The sequence below is a fragment of the Gadus macrocephalus genome, chromosome 10 (genome assembly GCF_031168955.1).
Source record: "Gadus macrocephalus chromosome 10, ASM3116895v1".
NCBI lineage: Eukaryota > Metazoa > Chordata > Actinopteri > Gadiformes > Gadidae > Gadus > Gadus macrocephalus.
In genome coordinates, this window is record NC_082391.1 from 9,448,401 (window position 1) to 9,469,442 (window position 21,042).

Sequence of the window (21,042 nt, forward strand, 5' to 3'; positions counted from 1 at the left end):
TTTCAAATAGGGGTGAAGATTGCGCCCACGGGAAGACCAAGTAGGATGAATTGAGTGGCCTCATGTTGTTTTGAGCCTGAATGAATCAATGTACACAAAATAGAGGAGCCTCCCAACCTAAAGACACCAACGACGGCGGAAAATTTGATTTAACCACTGTTCAACTTTTCTTGTCATGTTACTAAACTTATCTTTTTTCAGAAAAGTGGACGAGTGTTAAAACTAAATATAATAGAGAAATAATGTCCGGCCTTTACGGACGCAAACAGTGCCAGCAGGTAAGTATGGCACTGAAACAACTGAGGGAATAGGCCCCCCTCGGTTGTGAAAAGAAAAAATATATAAAGAACATCGTTGTGTCTCATCCCAATTGTTATGTTATGTATTTTTCGCGCCGTATTTCTATCCTTTCTTTCCATGCTTTGCTTTCATGTTGTCTACAACCTCTTGTAGACCCTTCTTCTCTCCACAGCTCTGGAGAAGCCGTTTTACGCCGTCCCGAAATTCTAAATGTATTTGAATGCGATTGTAATAGATTTACTGTTGAGTTGTATTAATATGATCTGAGAGATCGTATAGATTTTTTTTCAGATAAATAGCAATGTCCAAGGAACGAATGCCCGAAAAACGTAGCAGTTCAGGACACTGATCCAGAGCCAGAGAACAATTCAACTCTACAGTAGTTTTTTCTTCAAACAGGTTTGATTGACAAACCACGAGTGAGTACCCTGAAACTAACATAGAAATAAATAAATCAGGCTCCTTTGAGACATTGACTTTACTCTGATTTACAGATTTTGTACAAAATATATTAATATCATTTAGTTAGGTAACATTTCTTTGTTTCTTTATCAAACAGATCTGTGGTCTCCATTTACTTTGAGTTCCACATGTTATAAAATCCTCTCCTGGAACCGTCACCTTATCGTGGTGGAGAGGTTTGCGTGTCCCTGTGAACCTGAGGGCTGTGTTGTCTGGAGCCTTGTGCTCCTGGTAGGGTCTCTCATGGCAGAGTGGTCTCAGGCGAGGGGCCAGACTAAGAATGGTTCAAAAATCCTCAATGAATATCGAAAAAAGAGGAGATGTGACCCGGCCCGGAGGAAGCCCGGGGCCCCCGTCTGGAGCTAGGCCCAGACGGAGGGCTCGATGGCGAGCGCCTGGTGGCCGGGTTTGCCACGGAGCCCGGTCGGGCACAGCCCGAACAAACTACGTGGCACCCCCCCTTTCTTCATCTCATGGGCCCACCACCTGTGGGAAGACCCGTTGGGGTCGGGTGCGCAGCCACATGGGTGGCAGCGAAGGTCAGGGGTCTCGACGGACCAGACCCGGGCGGCAGAAGCTAGCTCTGGGGACGTGGAACGTCACCTCGCTGTGGGGAAAGGAACCGGAGCTTGTGAGGGAGGTGGAGCGCTATCAGTTAGATCTGGTGGGGCTTACCTCCACGCACAGTCTCAGCTCTGGTACCATACTCCTGGATAAGGGTTGGACTCTATTCTTCTCCGGAGTTGCCAAGGGCGTGAGGCGCCGGGCGGGTGTGGGGATACTCATAAATCCCCGGCTGAGCGCCGCGGTGTTGGAGTTTACCCCGGTAGACGAGAGGGTCGCCTCCCTGCGCCTAAGGGTTGTAGGGGGGAAAACTCTGACTGTTGTTTGTGCGTATGCACCAAACAGCAGTTCAGAGTACTGGGCCTTCTTGGAGACCCTGAATGGAGTCCTGTATGGGGCTCCAGTAGGGGACTCCGTAGTTTTGCTGAGTGACTTCAACGCCCACGTGGGCAACGATGGAGACACCTGGAGAGGCGTGGTGGGGAGGAACGGCCTCCCTGATCTAAACCCGAGCGGTCGTTTGTTATTGGACTTCTGTGCTAGTCATGGATTATCCATAACAAACACCATGTTTGAACATAAGGGTGCTCATAAGTGTACCTGGTACCAGAGTACCCTAGGCCGAAGATCAATGATCGATTTTGTGATCGTGTCATCTGATCTGAGGCCGCATGTTTTGGACACTCGGGTAAAGAGAGGGGCGGAACTGTCAACCGACCACCATCTGGTTGTGAGTTGGATCAGGGAATGGGGGAAATTTCCGGATAGACCTGGTAAGCCCAAACGCGTAGTGCGGGTGAACTGGGAACGTCTGGAGGAGGCCCCCGTCCTAGGTATCTTCAACTCACACCTCCGGCTGAGTTTTTCTAGCATTCCTGTGGAGGTTGGGGACATTGAGCCGGAGTGGGCTGTGTTCAAAGCCTCCATTGCTGAAGCTGCGGTGGCTAGCTGTGGCCTCAGGGTCTTAGGCTCCTCAAGGGGCGGTAACCCTCGGACACCGTGGTGGACACCGGTGGTCAGGGAAGCCGTCCGATTGAAGAAGGAGGCCTTCCGGGATATGATATCCTGGAGGACTCCTGACTCGGTTGCAGGGTACCGACAGGCCCGAAGGGCTGCAGCTGCTGCCGTGTCGGAGGCTAAGCAGCGGGTGTGGGAGAAGTTCGGAGAGGCCATGGAGAAGGACTTTCGGTCGGCACCAAAGTGTTTCTGGAAGACTATCCGGCACCTCAGGAGGGGGAAACGGGGAACCGTCCAAGCTGTGTACAGTAAGGAGGGGACTCTGTTGACCTCAACTGAGGAGGTCGTCGGACGTTGGAAGGAACACTTTGAGGAACTCCTGAACCCGAATAACATGCCCTCTATGTTGGAGGCAGAGCTCGAGGTTGATGGTGTTTCGTCGTCAATTTCCCTGGTGGAGGTCACTGAGGTAGTCAAACATCTCCGCAGTGGCAAAGCCCCAGGGATTGTTGAGATCCAGCCAGAAATGCTAAAGGCTCTGGGTGTTGAGGGGCTGTCATGGTTGACACGCCTATTCAACATCGCGTGGGAGTCGGGTACAGTGCCAAAGGAGTGGCAAACCGGGGTGGTGGTTCCCCTGTTCAAAAAGGGGGACCAGAGAGTGTGTGCCAATTACCGGGGTATCACACTTCTCAGCCTCCCTGGTAAAGTCTACTCCAAGGTACTGGAAAGGAGGGTTCGGCCGATCGTCGAACCTCAGATTGAAGAGGAACAATGCGGTTTTCGCCCCGGACGTGGAACTACGGACCAGCTCTTCACTCTCGCAAGGATCCTGGAGGGGGCCTGGGAGTATGCCCATCCGGTCTACATGTGTTTTGTGGATCTGGAGAAGGCGTATGACCGGGTCCCCCGGGAGAAACTGTGGGAGGTGCTGCGGGAGTATGGGGTAAGGGGGTCTATCCTCAGGGCCATCCAATCCCTGTACTCCCAAAGCGAGTGCTGTGTTCGCGTCCTCGGCAGCCAGTCAGTTTCGTTCTCGGTGGGTGCTGGGCTCCGCCAGGGCTGCGCCTTGTCACCAATCCTGTTTGTGATATACATGGACAGGATATCGAGGCGTAGTCGTGGTGGGGAGGGGTTGCAGTTCGGTGGTCTGAGGATCTCGTCACTGCTTTTTGCAGATGATGTGGTCCTCATGGGATCATCGGCCTGTGACCTTCAGCACTCACTGGATCGGCTGGCGGCCGAGTGTGAAGCGGCTGGGATGAGGATCAGCACCGCTAAATCTGAGGCCATGACTCTTAGCAGGAAACCGATGGATTGCTTACTCCGGGTAGGAAATGAGTCCTTAGCCCAAGTTAAGGAGTTCAAGTACCTCGGGGTCTTGTTCGCGAGTGAGGGTACTATGGAACGTGAGATTGGCCGGAGAATCGGAGCAGCGGGGGCGGTATTGCGTTCGCTTTACCGCACCGTTGTGACGAAAAGAGAGCTGAGCCGCAAGGCAAAGCTCTCGATCTACCGGTCGATCTTCGTTCCTATCCTCACCTATGGTCATGAGGGCTGGGTGATGACCGAAAGGACGAGATCGCGGGTACAAGCGGCCGAGATGAGTTTTCTCAGAAGGGTGGTTGGCGTCTCCCTTAGGGATAGGGTGAGAAGCTCAGCCATCCGTGAGGAACTCGGATTAGAGCCGCTGCTCCTTTACTTAGAAAGGAGTCAGCTGAGGTGGTTCGGGCATCTGGTAAGGATGCCCACTGGGCGCCTTCCTTGGGAGGTGTTTCAGGCACGTCCAGTGGGGAGGAGACCTCGGGGAAGACCCAGGACTAGGTGGAGAGATTATATCTCAACACTGGCCTGGGAACGCCTCGGGATCCCCCCGTCAGAGTTGGTCAATGTGGCCCGGGAAAGGGAAGTCTGGGGCCCCCTGCTTGAGCTGCTCCCCCCGCGACCCGACCCCGGATAAGCGGAAGAAAATGAGATGAGATGAGATGTTATAAAATTATTAGATAACATTAACATAGCCTACTTTTAGCATTAAAGAATTCATGACGTAAAACTATAACCCAAGTGATTGTGTTTTGTTTCGTATATCCCTATCTGTTGTATCAGCTGTGTGTGTATTCCTTTATTTGTATTAATTTGTTTGTGTTTTCTTTCCAAGAGAACGTCTGACTCCCACAATCATAAGGAAGAGTAAAATGGGCACCCATGACAATAACGGTATCTAAGCAAATTAAAAAAAGAGCGGACCTGGTAAGAACCCGCTATGGTAAGAAAAAAAATGATCCTATAGTGCCACCAAGATCCCCCGCAGATATAGTCTTAGAGAGATATAGAGAGAAGAAGGACTCGGTCTTTCCATTTACTTATGATGTGTACGAATGGACAGATGGCTGTTGGCCAATAGGTGGTTCTTTTGATTCTTGTAAACTACAAGAATTAAAAGAAACAATAACATCTGGACCAGATCCGAAATGGGATTTTCATTACACACAGAATTGTTTAGATGCATGGATTCGCACGGCAAAACGACACCCAATAGCGAAACCAGCTAAACAAGACTTAACTCCAGAAATCGCGTCTAACATTTTCAAAAAAACCATGCAAATCAACCCAGATTGGCCAGAAGTGTATAGAACAGCTCTGTTGAACATAACAGCAACTAGTAATGCAGAACATGTTGATAAATTAATGACTGAAATAGAGTTAACAACCGCAGAAGTAGACGCTATTAAAACAGCCCAAAACAACATAAAAGACAAAACCGTCCTCGCTACATTTTGTGTATGGAGCCAACGTCAACTCGTTATAGACCTAAACAGATTGCAGAAACTAGCGCGTAAAGTAGGACTTTCCGTTAACCAAGACTGTACCAAACTGCCCACAGATAACGGACTAGACGACACCGAACTCGCCGCAATAGCAATCGCAACCCGAAAATCCAAAGAATCAAATCAACTCGGTGCTTCAGGTACAGCGTCTAGCGCTGCACCAACAATACCCATTACAACCTCCTCATAGTCGTGTCAAATTGAGCAATGCCTGAAAATAACAATAGGCGACGCGCGATATTGAAACCTTGGTCACCAAGTGAAGCGCAATCAATGGCCAAAGATGCTCCAGATCCCCTTCGCGCGCCAACACCTTTTTTACATTGATTGAATCAAATGTGTAAAATTTACAGTCCATTACCAGGAGACGTTAGCCTGGCGATGTCATACTCATAATTCTAGTCAGAATATGAGTCTGAGACCGAACCATTGGGCTGTGATTATAGGGCGGAACCAGGAAGGAAAATGCCTCTTCGCTCAATTGGATAGACCTAAAATCAATCAGAGCAACGTAGTATGTGACGTATGTTGTGCGAAGCACAGCTATTCTCGAACTAACTCAACTGAGCGCACGTTCGAAGAAGTAGAAAAAGAAGATGGACATAGACGATTTATGCCGGTTTTGTAAAAATAATTTAAGGATACACGGACAAATTGGCAACACGGTCAGCATTTTTGAGAAAAAAAGTAAAAGCGCTGAGCGCTCTTTGGTGACGTGGTTGATTACGTTAATGTGTATCATCTGTCCATCAACGTATAAAGCCCGCCCTTACAATTTGATTGGTCAGATCACTTTTTGATCTGACCAAATACCTCCCAACGAGCTCAATTCCAGACTGAATCTCCAGACCAAATATTTTGTGGGCGGAGTTCAGGCAGGTATCCAGGCTAAGGAGACGTGTTAATCATTCTAAAATTGGCATACGGTTCAAAATGGCAGTTAGTTCGAGAATTGTTTAATGTCCCTCAAAGAGCCGAATGGGGATCAGAAGAAAGGGGAAACAACATCTCCCTAGACATTTGGTTGGACACAGTCTGTGAAAGAGTGGTAAAAGCCGAAGCATCAAGTCAAGCAGACTTTTCCATTGTTACTCAGACCATACAGAAACCAGATGAAGCCCCCGTAGAATTTTCTCAACGTTTTAGACACATATGGGAGGAAAGCGCTGGAATAACAATGGATTCAAATATGATGTTTACTGTACAAACGTTTATAAACTGCCTTAACCCACAAACTCGCTCTCTTCTCATTCTAACTGATTTGCAATGGCAGGAAAAAACACTAACTCAACTAACCACACAATTGGCTAATATGGAACGCTTAGGCATGTTTAAAGATAAAAAGAAAACTAACCAAAGTAACCATCAAGCAGGAATGTTTCTACAGCACAACTAAAAAGAACGGAACAAAAGACAGTTCCAAAAACAGACCCAGGAGTACAGAGAACGTACTAATGAGAACGACCGAGACCAATACGATTTTTAATTCGAAAAAAGTCACGTTAAAGATTTTAATAAAACAGAAAACCATAACCACAGCAACTGGTATGGAAAGGACACACGTGACGAACCCCCCAGATGCTATTACTGCGAAGATTGGTCATCGGGAGAGATATTGCAGAAAGAAACACAGCGACGAGGCCAAACCGTCGGCCCCGCCCATGGAACCAGTCCGCGCCCCCCACACCATGAAGAACCCGCTCCAACGCCCAGGTGAGTATAATCATTACTAGGACCCCTTGGAGAAGGAAACATCGATCCAGGCAACGCTTCTTCAACTGTCTTCCACCCCCACCGAAAATCCAAAATGCTCCGTGCAGGTAGGACAAAACCATTTTGAATTTCTTGTTGATTCTGGTGCTACAGTATCAGCTATTAACAAAACTGGTATTTTACAAGAAAGTAACCAAACATTGAGAACGGTTGGTATTGCTGGCATTGCGATGAGTGAAACAATATCAAAGCCGGTTCCTACTATTGTATCACATGTCCCGTTGGAACAGAAGTTTTTAATCTCTCCCTCCTCTCCTGTTAATTTAATGGGACGAGATATGTTGTGTAAACTAAATGCAGTAATCTTTTGCACTCCGGATGGTTTGTTTATGCGAATACCCGATGATAAGTTGATTCAGGCTTCCCAATTGTTAACGCATACCGAAGTAACTACTGCTTACTTGTGGAGATTGTTAGGAAAACCTAGTGTTGATATCTGCAATATCGAAAACATTCAAAGTTTGTCTAAAACGTGGAAACATAGAGGATTCATTATCACCTCTGGTAAACCTATCCAACACTGTGCTATGATAAAACATTTACTAGAATCTATAATGTTCCCATCCGAATTGTCTGTTGTAAAATGTGAAGCACACACAGGTGGATCTGATTCAGTTTCCCAGGGTAATGCATTAGCAGATTTCGCTGCTAAACAAGCTGCATTGAACCCCTCCATGATGGTCCTACAAGGTCCCAAAACAGTGCAATCTAACTTGTTACCAGTCCCCTCACTTAATGATGTCACTATACTACAAAATAGTGCTGATGGTTGTGAAAAGGCAGTCTGGTCCAAGAATGGTTGTACACCCTCTGAGTCAGGCTTGTGGCTCCACCCTGATGGTAGGATAGTGGCCCCTCGATCCCTTCTCCACTCTCTGTGCCAGCTGGCACACACCCCTTCGCATGTAGGAAAAGGGGGGATGAACCATGTCATTCAATCTCAATGGTTTGCACCAGGACATACAACTGCAACTGAGCAATATTGCAATCGATGCTTAATATGTGCTCAACATGCAAGAGGTAACATTAAACTGGCAAAACAAGATCACCTACCTCCTCCATCAGGCCCTTTTGTAAATATGCAAATAGATTTTGTTCACATGCCTCCAAAACAAGGCTACAAGTATATGTTGGTATGCGTAGACATGTTTTCAAAGTGGGTAGAAGTATTCCCCACAAGAAAAGATGATACGTCTACTGTTGAAAAATGTCTAATGAGAGATGTGATTCCCCGATTTGGCCTACCCCAAAGCATAAATAGTGACAGGGGAACTCATTTCACTGGCCAAATTGTAAAAAAGATGTGTCAAACACTGGGAATAAATTGGCAGCTACATGTTCCTTACCATTCTCAATCATCAGGACAAGTAGAAAGGATGAATGGCACCATTAAATCCAAGTTAGGAAAAACTGTTGATGACACTGGCCTGGCCTGGCCAGATGCGCTTCCCTTGGTATTACATACCATAAGAAGTACCCCATGCAGAACAACAGGACTGTCACCCCATGAAGTACTCATGGGCAGAGTTATGTCCACAGGAGTTAGCCCACCTCCAACAACTAGCAGAGCAGCTCTAGTATGGACAGGTGAAGCTATCACAGACTACACCATAGCTCTAGCTAAAGAGATAAGACAACATCATTTGAAAGTCAGTATAAGCCTCCCAATACCATCTGACAGCCCTACCCATGGCTTTCATCCTGGTGATATGATCATGTTAAAGTCACTTAACCCAAATGTTCTCCTCCCCAGATGGCAAGGACCAATCCAGGTGTTACTGACCACGAGGACTGCAGTCAAACTCCAAGGAAAACCAGAATGGATCCATGCAAGCCGATGCCGCCCAGCACCTCCGAAAGAGGAAAGCACCAACGCCTCGGATGGACCACCTCTACCGTGATCTGCATAATACTCCTGATGAGCCCAGCAGACCAATGCAACGCAACCACCAGTAACAACGACCGACTCCCGACCATAGCGGAACCCCAGCTAACCACATCATCACACAACCAGTTTGCAAGCCTACTTGCTGCAACTCAAACCCACTTCAACACCACCAAGGTCTGTGGAATCAGACCCCACTCTGTATCCTCAGAATTACCCTTGATGGCCGTAGCGCTATCCCCATGTGCTATGGCAGCCGCTTTCTACTCCTACTACAAATCAGAATAGGCCCCTTGCTCCAATGAAGAGTTACCAAATGGAAAATGAGTGACCTAACATACCAAACATAATTTTTACTATTGTACATTTTTATGGCCTTATTAATGATTGACACATAGTTAATCTTAAGCTCTCTATTTACAAGTTTTACTAATGTACATATTTATTGCTTTATTGTTTATTTTGACTAATTTCTTTGAAATTCATTTTATTTCTTTATTAATGATTGCTTTTACTAATTTCTTTGACTTTCATTTTATTACTTTATTAATGATTACTTTTACTAATTTCTTTGAATTTACAATTTTACTAATGTACATATTGATTACTTTATTAATGATTGATTTTTACTAATTTCTTTGAATTTTGTTCCTATTATTCTGTGTTTTAACTTGTTTTACCATCATTTGTAATCCTGTGACATAATATATCACCTGTAGTAAGTGTTGATCTTATGATCAAAAAGAGAGGAACTGTCGTGGAAATATCAATCATAACTATAAATATACAATCATATACAAATTATATTAACCTTGTTTATATAATTATTATGCACATTAGAAGGAACTGTATACATTCTCCCTGTACCTTAAAACACATCCCTTCCTCTCTTTTAACTGAGAGAGGTTAAGGTAATTCAGATTTGAGTTCCCATTGGAGCCAGTCAGTCTGGTATTGAGAACAGGCCAATCGACTGACTTCTTTGTTGTGTAAACTTGTTTACAACCATGTCTTACAGACCTGCAGACATGTCCAATTTCCACCTATTGTATTACAAATTTACTTGGCTTAAGGTCACTCCCACTCCCTACCCACAATGAAAACGTTCCCTATAAGAATCTTGTTCATCTATTGTCTTGTTGAATGTATCCTTGGTAACTTTGCTGCCAGTACTTTTCCCATGATCATGCTTTAAGATTAAATCAAATATTTCGATGTCCGACGTGTCCGCGAGAGAAGTTTCTCTTCATCAGATACTGTTCTCCCTATTTCAACCTGTTAAAGGCACCCAGTGCAACTTCATGTAAACATTCAATGAAAAATAAACATTCAATTTCTAGTCTTTTTTACACGTAGTAAGTTTCAATAACTCCATACCATTACATATCGACATTCAAGGAGCAAAGATGAGACGTTGTTGTGTGGTGAGAATTGATAGAAAATCGTAAACAACAACAATCGCCGGTGGGGATAAGCCATTTTTCCATTGACTGGAAGCCTGCTTTATTTATTTTAGGTTACAAAAAATAAAGAAAATGGCGGCATTGTTGTTGTTATCGATTTTGTATCAGTTCTCACCACACAACGACGTCTCATCTTTGCTGCTTAAATGTCGGTATGTAATGGTATGGAGTTATTGAAACTTACTACGTGTAAAAAAGACTAGAAATTGAATGTTTATTTTTAAGCCTCGAAAGTTGCACTGGGTGCCTTTAATGATACCGTTCTCCCTCCCTGATAATGATACCGTTCTCCCTCCCTGATAATACCGTTCTCCCTCCTGATAATGATACTGTACTCCTGCTTTCAACCTGTTAATGATACCGTTCTCCCTCCCTTATAATGATACCGTTCTCCCTCCCTGTTTGAACCTGTTAATGATACCGTTCTCCCTCCCTCCTGATAATGATACCATTCTCCCTCCCTGATAATAATATCGTTCTCCCTACTGATAATGATACCGTTCTCCGTCCCTCCTGATAATAATACCGTTCTCCCTCCCTTATTTTAATACAGCTCTCCCTCCTGTTAATGATACCATCCTCCCTCCCTCCTGATAAAGATACCGATCTCCCTCCCTGTTAATTATACCGTTCTCCCTCCTTGTTAATAATACCGTTCTCCCTCCCTGATAATAATACCGTTCTCCCTACTGATAATGATACCGTTCTCCCTCCCTGACAATAATACTGTTCTCCCTCCCTCCTGATAATAATACCGTTCTCCCTCCCTGATAATAACACCTTTCTCCCTCCCTCCCTCCTGATACGACCGCATTTTCCCTCCCTGTTTGAACCTGTTAATTATACCGTTCTCCCTCCTTGTTAATAATACCATTCTCCCTCCCTGGTAATAATACCGTTCTCCCTACTGATAATGATACCGTTCTCCCTCCCTCCTGATAATAATACCGTTCTCCCTCCCTGATAATAATACCGTTCTCCCTCCCTGATAATAATACCGTTCTCCCTCCTGCTAATGATAGTTTTCCCTCCCTCCCTCCTGATAATGATACCGATCTCCCTCCCTGTTTGAACCTGTTAATTATACCGTTCTCCCTCCTTGTTAATGATACCATTCTCCCTCCCTGTTAACGATACCGTTCTCCCTCCCTTTTAAAGGTCCCTTGGCATAAAAATGTCCCTTCATGAGGTTTTCGAACGTTAATATGAGTTCCGCTAGCCTCCCTATGATCCCCAAGTATCAGAAATGGCGTTGGGTGTAAAACGAGCACTAGGTATCCTGCTCCGCCATTGAAAAATTAAAGCTCAGATGCTCCAATTTCGTATTTTGCTCCACATGTCGTCATAAGAGGCCAGGTTACCCCCCCTTCTCTGCTTTGCCCGCCCAGAGAATTTGGCCCGCCAATGAGACAATGAGCTACGACACACCCCACCCTCCACCTTGACCAGCCTCTAAAAAACGGCACGTTTGTGGAAAGCCCATTGTGGGACTGGCTCGTAGTGGCTGTAATTCTGCACCAAGGCTGAATTTCTTGAACGTCGTCAAATACTGTATTAAGGGCCCAATAACACCTATATACAGTCAGATCCATAAATATTGGGACATCGACACAATGCTAATCTTTTTGGCTCTAAACGCCACCACAAAGGATTTGATATTAAACGAACAAGATGTGCTTTAACTGCAGACTTCCAGCTTTAATTTGAGAATATTAACATCCAAATCAGGTCAACGGTGTAGGAATAACAACAGTTTGTATAAGTGCCTCCCACTTTTTAAGGGACCAAAAGTAATGGGACAAATTAACAATCATAAATCAAACTTTCACTTTTTAAGACTTGGTTGCAAATCCTTTGCAGTTAATTACAGCCTGAAGTCTGGAACACATAGACATCACCAGACGCTGGGTTTCATCCCTGGTGATGCTCTGCCAGGCCTCTATTGCAACTGTCTTCAGTTCCTGATTGTTCTTGGGGCATTTTCCCTTCAGTTTGGTCTTTAGCAAGTGAAATGCATGCTCAATCGAATTCAGGTCGGGTGATTGACTTGGCCATTGCATAACATTTCCATTCTTTGCCTTAAAAAAACTCTTTGGTTGCTTTCGCAGTATGCAGGGCAGTGCAGATGGTCATTTTCCATCTGCACTGTGAAGTGCCGTCTAGGGGTGTAACGGTACACAAAAGTCACGGTTCGGTACGTACCTCGGTTTTTAAGTCACGGTACAGTACGGTACGGTACGGTTCATAGTTAAGGGGAAAATTTTAAAAAAATGCTTGTTTGTCAACAACGGAGAAAGGCCGTAGATCAGCAGCAATGAAAACAGCAATAAACTTGGTTATAGCATTAGCATTTCTACATTCCCAGACAGGGGTTGTTGAAATAGTGTCGTGAGCTGGGTTTGCACAGCTCTTTTTTTTTCCCACAGCAATAGTGATAGTAACCCCTGGATGGTGCCTTTTAAAATGTGTGTGCTAGGGATGTGCATTTCTGGCAAAAATACTATTCGGTATTCGCTGAGAAGTATTCGAATAATATTCAAAGATCGGTCAATCAAGAACCGCCAAAGCACGCACGCACCTCGGATACACGCACACACAATGACACAATGACTCGATTTTAATGTCTGATCTGCATTCATTGTAAACATTCCACAAGGTGGTGCTATATCCCTCTGCTTTGACACTGAGATCACTATTTTGGATCTTTGTATACAATGTGTCGAAGTGTAAATACAGCTCTTTTCACTTGTTCATCATGTATCACCTTTTTAATTGTAGCACAATAAAAACTAAGCAGGCAATGAACTTCCATGCAAAAATATAAATAGAAAAACTTTTACAAAACAAGTTTCTTTCAAGTATAACACTGCAGAGGACTCCTGAACTGTCCGTAGTAACATTAGTGCAAATCTTAGTCAACAATATTTTAAGAAAGAGATGCTGCTGGGCTTTCTTTGGCTCATAGTTGCAGTACTCTGCCTCCGCCGCGGACGCACTCGAGTGAAACAAACAAACGCGTGTTCCCGCTTCTGATTGACATGTGAAATTTGCATATCAACATTCCACCACGAGTGCACTCTGCATGCTCTCCGTCTCAGTGGAGTAGGAGGACTAGCTTGTGTGCGCATGCTGTGAACATGACAGCAATAAAAAAAAGAAATCAACAAAAAAGAAAAAGAACGGCTCACCAATGCGACTCGGTTCCAATCGTTCATGTTAAAGAGCTGTTCAATAGATTTGGTTCGTTCGTGAACGTCACAACTCTACATGCAAGTCAACGGAGCGTTCAACAGCATTGAGAAGAGCCGTGTAATAAATAACGATAGTCACATTCATTTTTCGATATTCTACGTGACTCCGACTATTCGACTATTCTACGATCGTTGCCCATCCCTAGCGTGTGCATGTTAAAGTGCTGTACGTAGACACGGAGAGCCCTCTCCATAGCCGGAGAGCATCCAATATTTTTTAACTATCCATCGACGCAATGGACCTATTGGTTGACGCAACGGAGACGGCAAGGACTGTTATTGGCCCTCTAACAAATTCATTTACGGAATCAGTTCTTCGGTTTGACTTTACACCTTAATTACTTTGTGCATTGTTTACTTTGCACCTTAAGGACCAATAAAACACCAAATAAGACATGAAAAGCTTTGGAAGTTTATTTACAACACTGCTTACATGGTTGGTAGTCAAGATAGAACGGGCGGCAAATTGCATTGCGTACCCGACATCCCAACGGAGAGCTGCTGAGGGGTCTCCGTAGTCGGATTATAGAGATACTACTCTGGCTAAACAGTCCGGGTGGAACTCCGACTTCAAGTTTTAAATTCCGCATCGCAAAACAAGCCTTTACATTCGCCATATTAACGCTATGTACGCCACATTTACGTACCGCGGTACACCTCTGTAACCGCTCCGAAGTGCCTGTACCGTGACGGTTCGGTACAAATACGTGTATCGTTACACCCCTAGTGCCGTCCAACGAGTTCTGAAACATTTGGCTGAATATGAGCAGATAATATTGCCCAAAACACTTCAGCAGTCACATCATCAATAAATATAAGGGAACCAGTTCCATTGGCAGCCATACATGCCCACGCCATGACACTACCACCACCATGCTTCACTGATGAGGTGGTATACTTTGGATCATGAGCAGTTCCTTTCCTTCTCCAAACTCTTCTCTTCCCATCACTCTGGTACAAGTTGATCTTTGTCTCATCTGTTCATAGGATTTTGTTCCAGAACTGTGAAGGCTTTTTTAGATGTTGTTTGGCAAACTGTAATCTGGCCTTCCTGTTTTTGAGGCTCACCAATGGTTTACATCTTGTGGTGAACCCTCTGTATTCACTCTGGTGAAGTCTTCTCTTGATTGTTGACTTTGACACACAGAGACCTACCTCCTGGAGAGTGTTCTTGATCTGACCAACTGTTGTGAAGGGTGTTTTCTTCACCAGGGAAAGAATTCTTCGGTCATCCACTACAGTTGTTTTCCGTGGTCTTCCGGGTCTTTTGGTGTTGCTGAGCTCACCGGTGCGTTCTTTCTTTTTAAGAATGTTCCAAACAGTTGATTTGGCCACAACTAATTTTTTTGCTATCGCTCTGATGGGTTTGTTGTGATTTTCAGACTAATGATGGCTTGCTCTTTTAGCACTTTGGATCTCATATTAAGAGTTGACAGCAACAGATTCCAAATGCCAATAGGACACTTGAAATTAACTCTATGGGCCCTATTTTAACGGTCTGAAACGCAAGTGGGAAGCGCAAAGCGCAAGTAGCTTTGTGGGCGGTTCTACGGCGCTATCGCTATTTTACAGGCGGATAAATGACACTTGCGTCGCAGGCCGCGGCGCAAGTGTCAAAAGGGTTGGTATGAAGCAGCCTAGTTACCCGTAGGTGTGGTTTGGGCGTAACGTCCAACAAACCAATGAGAGTGCCAGCTCCCATCCCCTTTAAGAGCCATGAGCGCATTTGAATCGGACAAGTTGATATTTTGACAGCGCGTCTGCAGTCTCCGATGATACAGATGCACATGAATTTCAAACTGCAAATGGCTCAGTTTATTGCCAAATAATATGGCCTAATTCACACATGGAATAAGGGGTTTTCTTCCACAACTTCAGAAATACTGAGTCCTCAAATAAATTTCGGCAAAGAAAACGTATATGATATAACATATGATATGCGGTAACTGTGGTTCTATTTAATGATATACGCAATACATTATAAACATTGTTTCTTATCAGTATTGTATGCTATCCTAATATGCATGTGTCCCCGCGGTAATAGACATTGCCATTGATTGTATTATGCGTTACGTGTTTAGTTTGCGTGTGTTTAAACAGAGCACACACGCGCGCGCGCCCGCATTCATTCATTCTTTTTAACACTCACTTGCGGTAAAACAATGTTTTTCACGATCAAATACTCATCAATCCTAAAAGTTATGGGCATGTAGGCCTACACGATGTCAAGAAAATATGTGTTTGCTGTACGGTGTTTGCAGATGCATTGATATAAAAGTACAACTTATTACCGATGCATCAGCTGTTCTTTCCCAAATAATTTACCAAGAATGTGCGGCTAGGTAGATGGGAGAAGCAAAGTGTATGCGCAAGGTGCACAAGCAATCCATATGCATCGCATGCGCATGTATGCATGCACCCTTAAAATAGCATCTGAACAACGCGCCACTGACTTTAAACCAGGTATTTCCTGGTCAGTAGCGCAATGGTATTCAGAAACGGCAAAATACCGTTTGCGCCTCCTCCTTCCGCCGAACCGCCCCTTGGGGCGCATGATCAATCCCTAATTTACCGGCGAGTGGCGGTGGTGGGAAAAGAACGCTCTGCGCCAGTTGTAAACTAGCAACGACACATGCGCCAGTGACTAAGTCACTTGCGCCGGATGCAAGATAGGGCCCGATACCTTTTATCTGCTCCTTGTAAATGGGATAATGAGGGAATAACACACACCAAGCCATGGAACAGCTGAGCAGCCAATTGTCCCATTACTTTTGGTCCCTTAAAAAGGGGGAGGCACATAAACAAACTGTTGTAATTCCTACACCCCTGATTTCGAGGTAAATACCTCCAAATTAAAGCTGAAAGTCTGCAGTTAAAGCACATCTTGTTCGTTTCATTTCAAATCCATTGTGGTGGTGTAAAGAGCCAAGAAGATTAGAATTGTGTCGATGTCCCAATATTTATGGAACTGACTGTATAAGCATCCATAAAGTAGCATGCCATGGGACCTTTAATGATACCGTTCTCCCTCCTGTTTGTAATACCGTTCTCTGTTTTCACCAGGATGGCTCTCGCTGTTACTGATACCGTTCTCTGTTCTCACCAGGATGGCTCTCCCTGTTAGTGATACCGTTCTCTGTTCTCACCAGGATGGCTCTCCCTGTGCCGTCGCTCCTCCTGTTCCTCCCGTGCCCGGTCCTCCGCCCGGCTCGGCCGGCCGCGAGCGTCGCGAGGAACGATCACTCCATGGAACGGGCACTGAGGGAACGTTTAATAATGGAATAAATGGGCAGCTTTTGATTACAAGCAGTAAACATTGTGTGTACAACAAATGTCAACAGAGAATTGTTAATGAAGGATTGACTGTAGCCTTCAACACTCTTAATGCATGTGCCTTTAACAAGCTATTTACAGCATATACTGTATATATTTTTATTCTGACCTTGTTTGGCCCAGTCAAACTGCTGCTCCACCAGGGCTGATGTTAAAGAGTCTGACCTTTAGAGTTTGTGTTACCTTGACCCTGTCCTGTGGTGGGCACAGTTAAAGAGTCTGATCCTCTAGAGTCGGTGTTACCTTGACCCGGTCCTGACGGGGGCACAGTCTGCCGTTCCCCAGCAGTGCGTTGCAGTGGTGGGAGACGGGGGTGAAGGTCCCTGGGAAGGAGATGTATCTGCTGCTGCTCTCAGCCAACAACTCTGGGTTCTCCGTCTCCTCATCCACCTCGCTGGGAACCCAGAAACGGTGCTGGGATGTCGACCTATCGGTTGAGATAGACACCACATGACACACAGCATAAACCTTTAGCCTTGACATTATTTACAAACCTTACAACGACCTTTGGCCTTTACGATATTTACAGACCCTACGTTGACCTTTGGCCTTTAAATTATTTACAAACCCTACTATGACCTTTGGCCTTTACATTATTTACAAACCCTACGACGACCTTCAGCCTTTACATCATTTACAAAGCCTATGGCGACCTTTGGCCTTTACATTCTTTACAAACCCTACGACAACCTTTGGCCTTTACATTATTTACAAACCCTGCAACAACCATTAGCCTTGAAAATATTTACAAACCCCACTACGACCTTTGGCCTTTACACTATTTACAAAACTTACAATGACTTTGGCCTAAACGTTATTTACAAACCGTACAACCATTAGCATTGAAAATAAAATAAAACCCCCACTACAACCTTTGGCCTTTACACTATTTATAAACACTATGACTACCTTTGGCCTTTACATTATTTACAAACCCCACTAGGACCTTTTGCCTTTACATTATTTACAAATACTACTACGAACTTTGGCCTTTACATTATTTACAAACCCTACCACAAACTTTGACCTTTACATTATTTAAAAACCCTAAGAAGATCTTTGGCCTTCCACATTATTTACAAACCCTACGATGACCTTTGGCCTTTACATTATTTACAAACCCCACTAGGACCTTTGGCCTTTACATTATTTAGAAACCCTACTAAGACTTTTGGCCTTTACATTTACAAAACTTACAACCACCTTATGCCTTTACATTATTTACAAACCCCATGACGACCTTTGGCCTTTACATTCTTTACAAACTCTACCACGAACTTTGACCTTTACATTATTTAGAAACCCTAAGAAGATCTATGGCCTTCCACATTATTTACAAACCCTACGATGACGTTTGGCCTTTACATTATTTACAAACCCTACTAGGACCTCCTGCATTGTTTACCTTACACTCCGAAGACCTGTAATGTTGACATTGCTCCGACCTGCATCAATCCTTTTCTTTACTTTTTTTTATTTCAAAGAAATGAGCATGTGATCCGAGTGCTACGGCTCGCTACATGGACTTGGTGTCCCGAGATGCATGACACTTCAAACAACTAATCTCCTTCCTTGGATGAACCAGATCACTTGTCCCTTGGTCTCAGATGCTCCCCTAGCGCCGCCCTCTCGGTTTACCAGGACCGTGGAGCAGCATTCTCACATCGCCGCCACTTCCTCTGGCCTCAGTGGGGGTTGTCACACTGACCCCCCCCTCAGTGGGGGCCTGCACACTGACACCCCCCTTTGACCCCTGTCTTCCGGTTTGATTTGATTTACGGTTGATTTGTGAAGTTGACGAAGATGAGCCGTTTATTCAAGGCAGATTCAACTGCTCAGAACTGGCTCACACTTGAACACACTAATGTAAAATGATCAAATATATCCGGACAAATATGATTAAATGCATTTAGTCTGATAATTTCTGTCCATTGAGAACCAGTGTGTGTCCTAATATAACTTGAGTGTACATGACCACTCACTTGATCATCTTGCCTGCACCGGGCTGCTTCTCGCCCCAGTAGTACAGGTCCAGACCGAAGGGGACGATGGGAGCATCAGGGGCCCCGTCGCCCCCCGCGGGGGCAGAGCCTTCAGCAGGGCTTGGGGGCTCCGAGACTCTTGGGCTGGTCACAGGAGGAGAACATGAACCAAAGAGCCATCAAAGAGAAGAGAATCCTTTATTCATCCGGTGAGGCAACAAATACTGACCTAGACGTGTCATGCTAGCGGTTGTACGTGAGCCAACTCGTCGCGTGACATTCCGTGTGCATGCTAACATGCTAATGCTAGCAAGGCTAATGAGCAGCACGCTGAGGTTTGAGTCCCAGGACGCTTCGAAGCACTTGTGATTGGTTGAATAATGAGGCTGATCATATTAGTTTGATTCTGAGGTATGGCGCCCCCTGTCGCCAAATTGACTTTACTTTTTATTAACCAAATTAACCAAATCATTTGTTTTCAAGTTAAAGTTAAAGTTTTTGCTTCATTCTCCCTGAAAGTCTTATTATGTGAGTGCTGCAAGCAGTGCTCAAATATTGCTCTACTTAGGCCTCATTCTTTCTTTATTATTCTCTATAAACTTTGAGGCCCTACTTCTCTCACAAATTTTCATCTAGAGACTCCATTCCACTTTAAAAATGTTCAAATGAGCTTTTGATTATATTGACACATATGATCAGTGGGAATTGACACATACTGATCATATGTGTCAATATAATCAAATTAAACTTCTTAAGTATCAAACAAAAACTAGGAAATGCATTTCCTGCAGAAAATGCGGTGTGTGCTGTGCTGTAATGCAAAGTTAGGATGAAAATATATTTTAATTAAGGCACATAGTTGAAGGCGAGGAAGGAATGACTTCCCCGCCAAAAGGATATCTACTGATGCTCGACTCAAAGGCTGGCGAGTGAGTCTTTGAAAAGAGAACAATAACTGTTGTGTGTGTGGAACAAATGGTTGATGACAGAACCCTCTCTCACCTTGGGCCTGTGCAGGGACGCATTTGTCCTTTCAAGAGATGCAGTGTGGCGGCCGCACAGGTAGGATCCCTCTCCTCCTCCAGCCTCCTCCTCAGCTGTCTAGCAGTGGTGGAGGGGGAGACCACTGGGGCCGGCCTCTTAGGTAGAGCTCTCTGGGTGGGTGGTGCTGCAGATGTGGATGCTGAGGGTTCAAGACCTGTATATGGAAAAAACACAAAGAAGAATGCTGGCTTCACTTAGTCACTGGTTAGCTTGAAGTTACTTTGATGGGTTTGTTGATTTGATAGATTCAGAATTCAAGTTCACATGATTACAATTTCTTTTTTTGTAGATTTGTGGAAACACAAACTGAGCCAAACAGAGAGTGAGGTACTTCTGCAGCCGCTCGGGCTTTCTTCAACCAACTCAAGGCCCATCCCACCTCCTGGCCATGGTCAGACTGTCCCCCCCCCCCCCCCCCCCCCCCCCACACGCTCTGTGCTGCAGACGGTGCCCCTCCCTCACTACGAGCAGGCTGAACTAAACCCTGATGTTGCCGTCTCCTCCCGATGACAACAGCACGTCTCCGTCTAGGAGACGGCGATGTGGTCCAATCTATGAGGAAATAAAGTTCACAATCCCACCTACAAACAAGCTAAAGCAGTGACAACAGAGAAGTACAAGTGCTAACAACATTGCATGTACACGCACACGTACACAGTCATATGCGCATGTGTACACACATACATGCATGCATGCACACACACACGCACCATTATAATCTCGCATATACACCACTATACTCATACACACACACTATTATACTCCTTTTACATGTAGGTATAAGAGTGTATAGTCGTGCATGTGAGAGAGTATAGTTGGGTATGTGAGAGTATAGTAGTGTATGTGAGAGAGAATAGTAGTGTATGTGAGAGAGTATAGTATTGTATGTGAGAGAGTATAGTTGTTTATACAAGAGAATATAGTAGTGTTTGTGAAAGAGAATAGTATTGTGTGTGAGAGAGTATAGTAGTGTGTGTGACAGAGTTTGACTGAAACGTAAGTGAGTTTGATTCCTCAGTTCCTGATTGGCTGACAGATGATTTGCTTCTGGTGCTAAAAATACTGTGCTGTCATTTCACTCGGGAATTTCCAGCGATGTTGTTATGCTGCGTTCGCAACGAAAAATTATTTGGTCGCTTGTTCGCCTGAGTTTGAGGGAGGCTTCCTCTTGTGACCGCCAATTCATGCTCAACCATGGCT

The 21,042-nt window shown here is 44.8% G+C and overlaps 1 protein-coding gene across 4 annotated transcripts in view; it reads right to left on the bottom strand.

Moving 5' to 3' along the window:
• uvssa (UV-stimulated scaffold protein A) overlaps nucleotides 1-21,042 on the bottom strand; it is a 483,727-nt gene that overhangs the window by 398,962 nt on the left and 63,723 nt on the right. For 3 of the 4 annotated variants that reach the window (XM_060062337.1, XM_060062340.1, XM_060062338.1), the window contains 4 exons: nucleotides 19,801-19,996; nucleotides 18,799-18,942; nucleotides 17,060-17,243; nucleotides 16,630-16,741 (listed from right to left, as the gene is read on the bottom strand). In XM_060062337.1, coding sequence (XP_059918320.1) covers nucleotides 16,630-16,741; nucleotides 17,060-17,243; nucleotides 18,799-18,942; nucleotides 19,801-19,996 — 636 coding nt within the window. The remainder of the gene's footprint in view (nucleotides 1-16,629; nucleotides 16,742-17,059; nucleotides 17,244-18,798; nucleotides 18,943-19,800; nucleotides 19,997-21,042) is intronic. The other variant, XM_060062339.1, reaches the window with a different exon arrangement.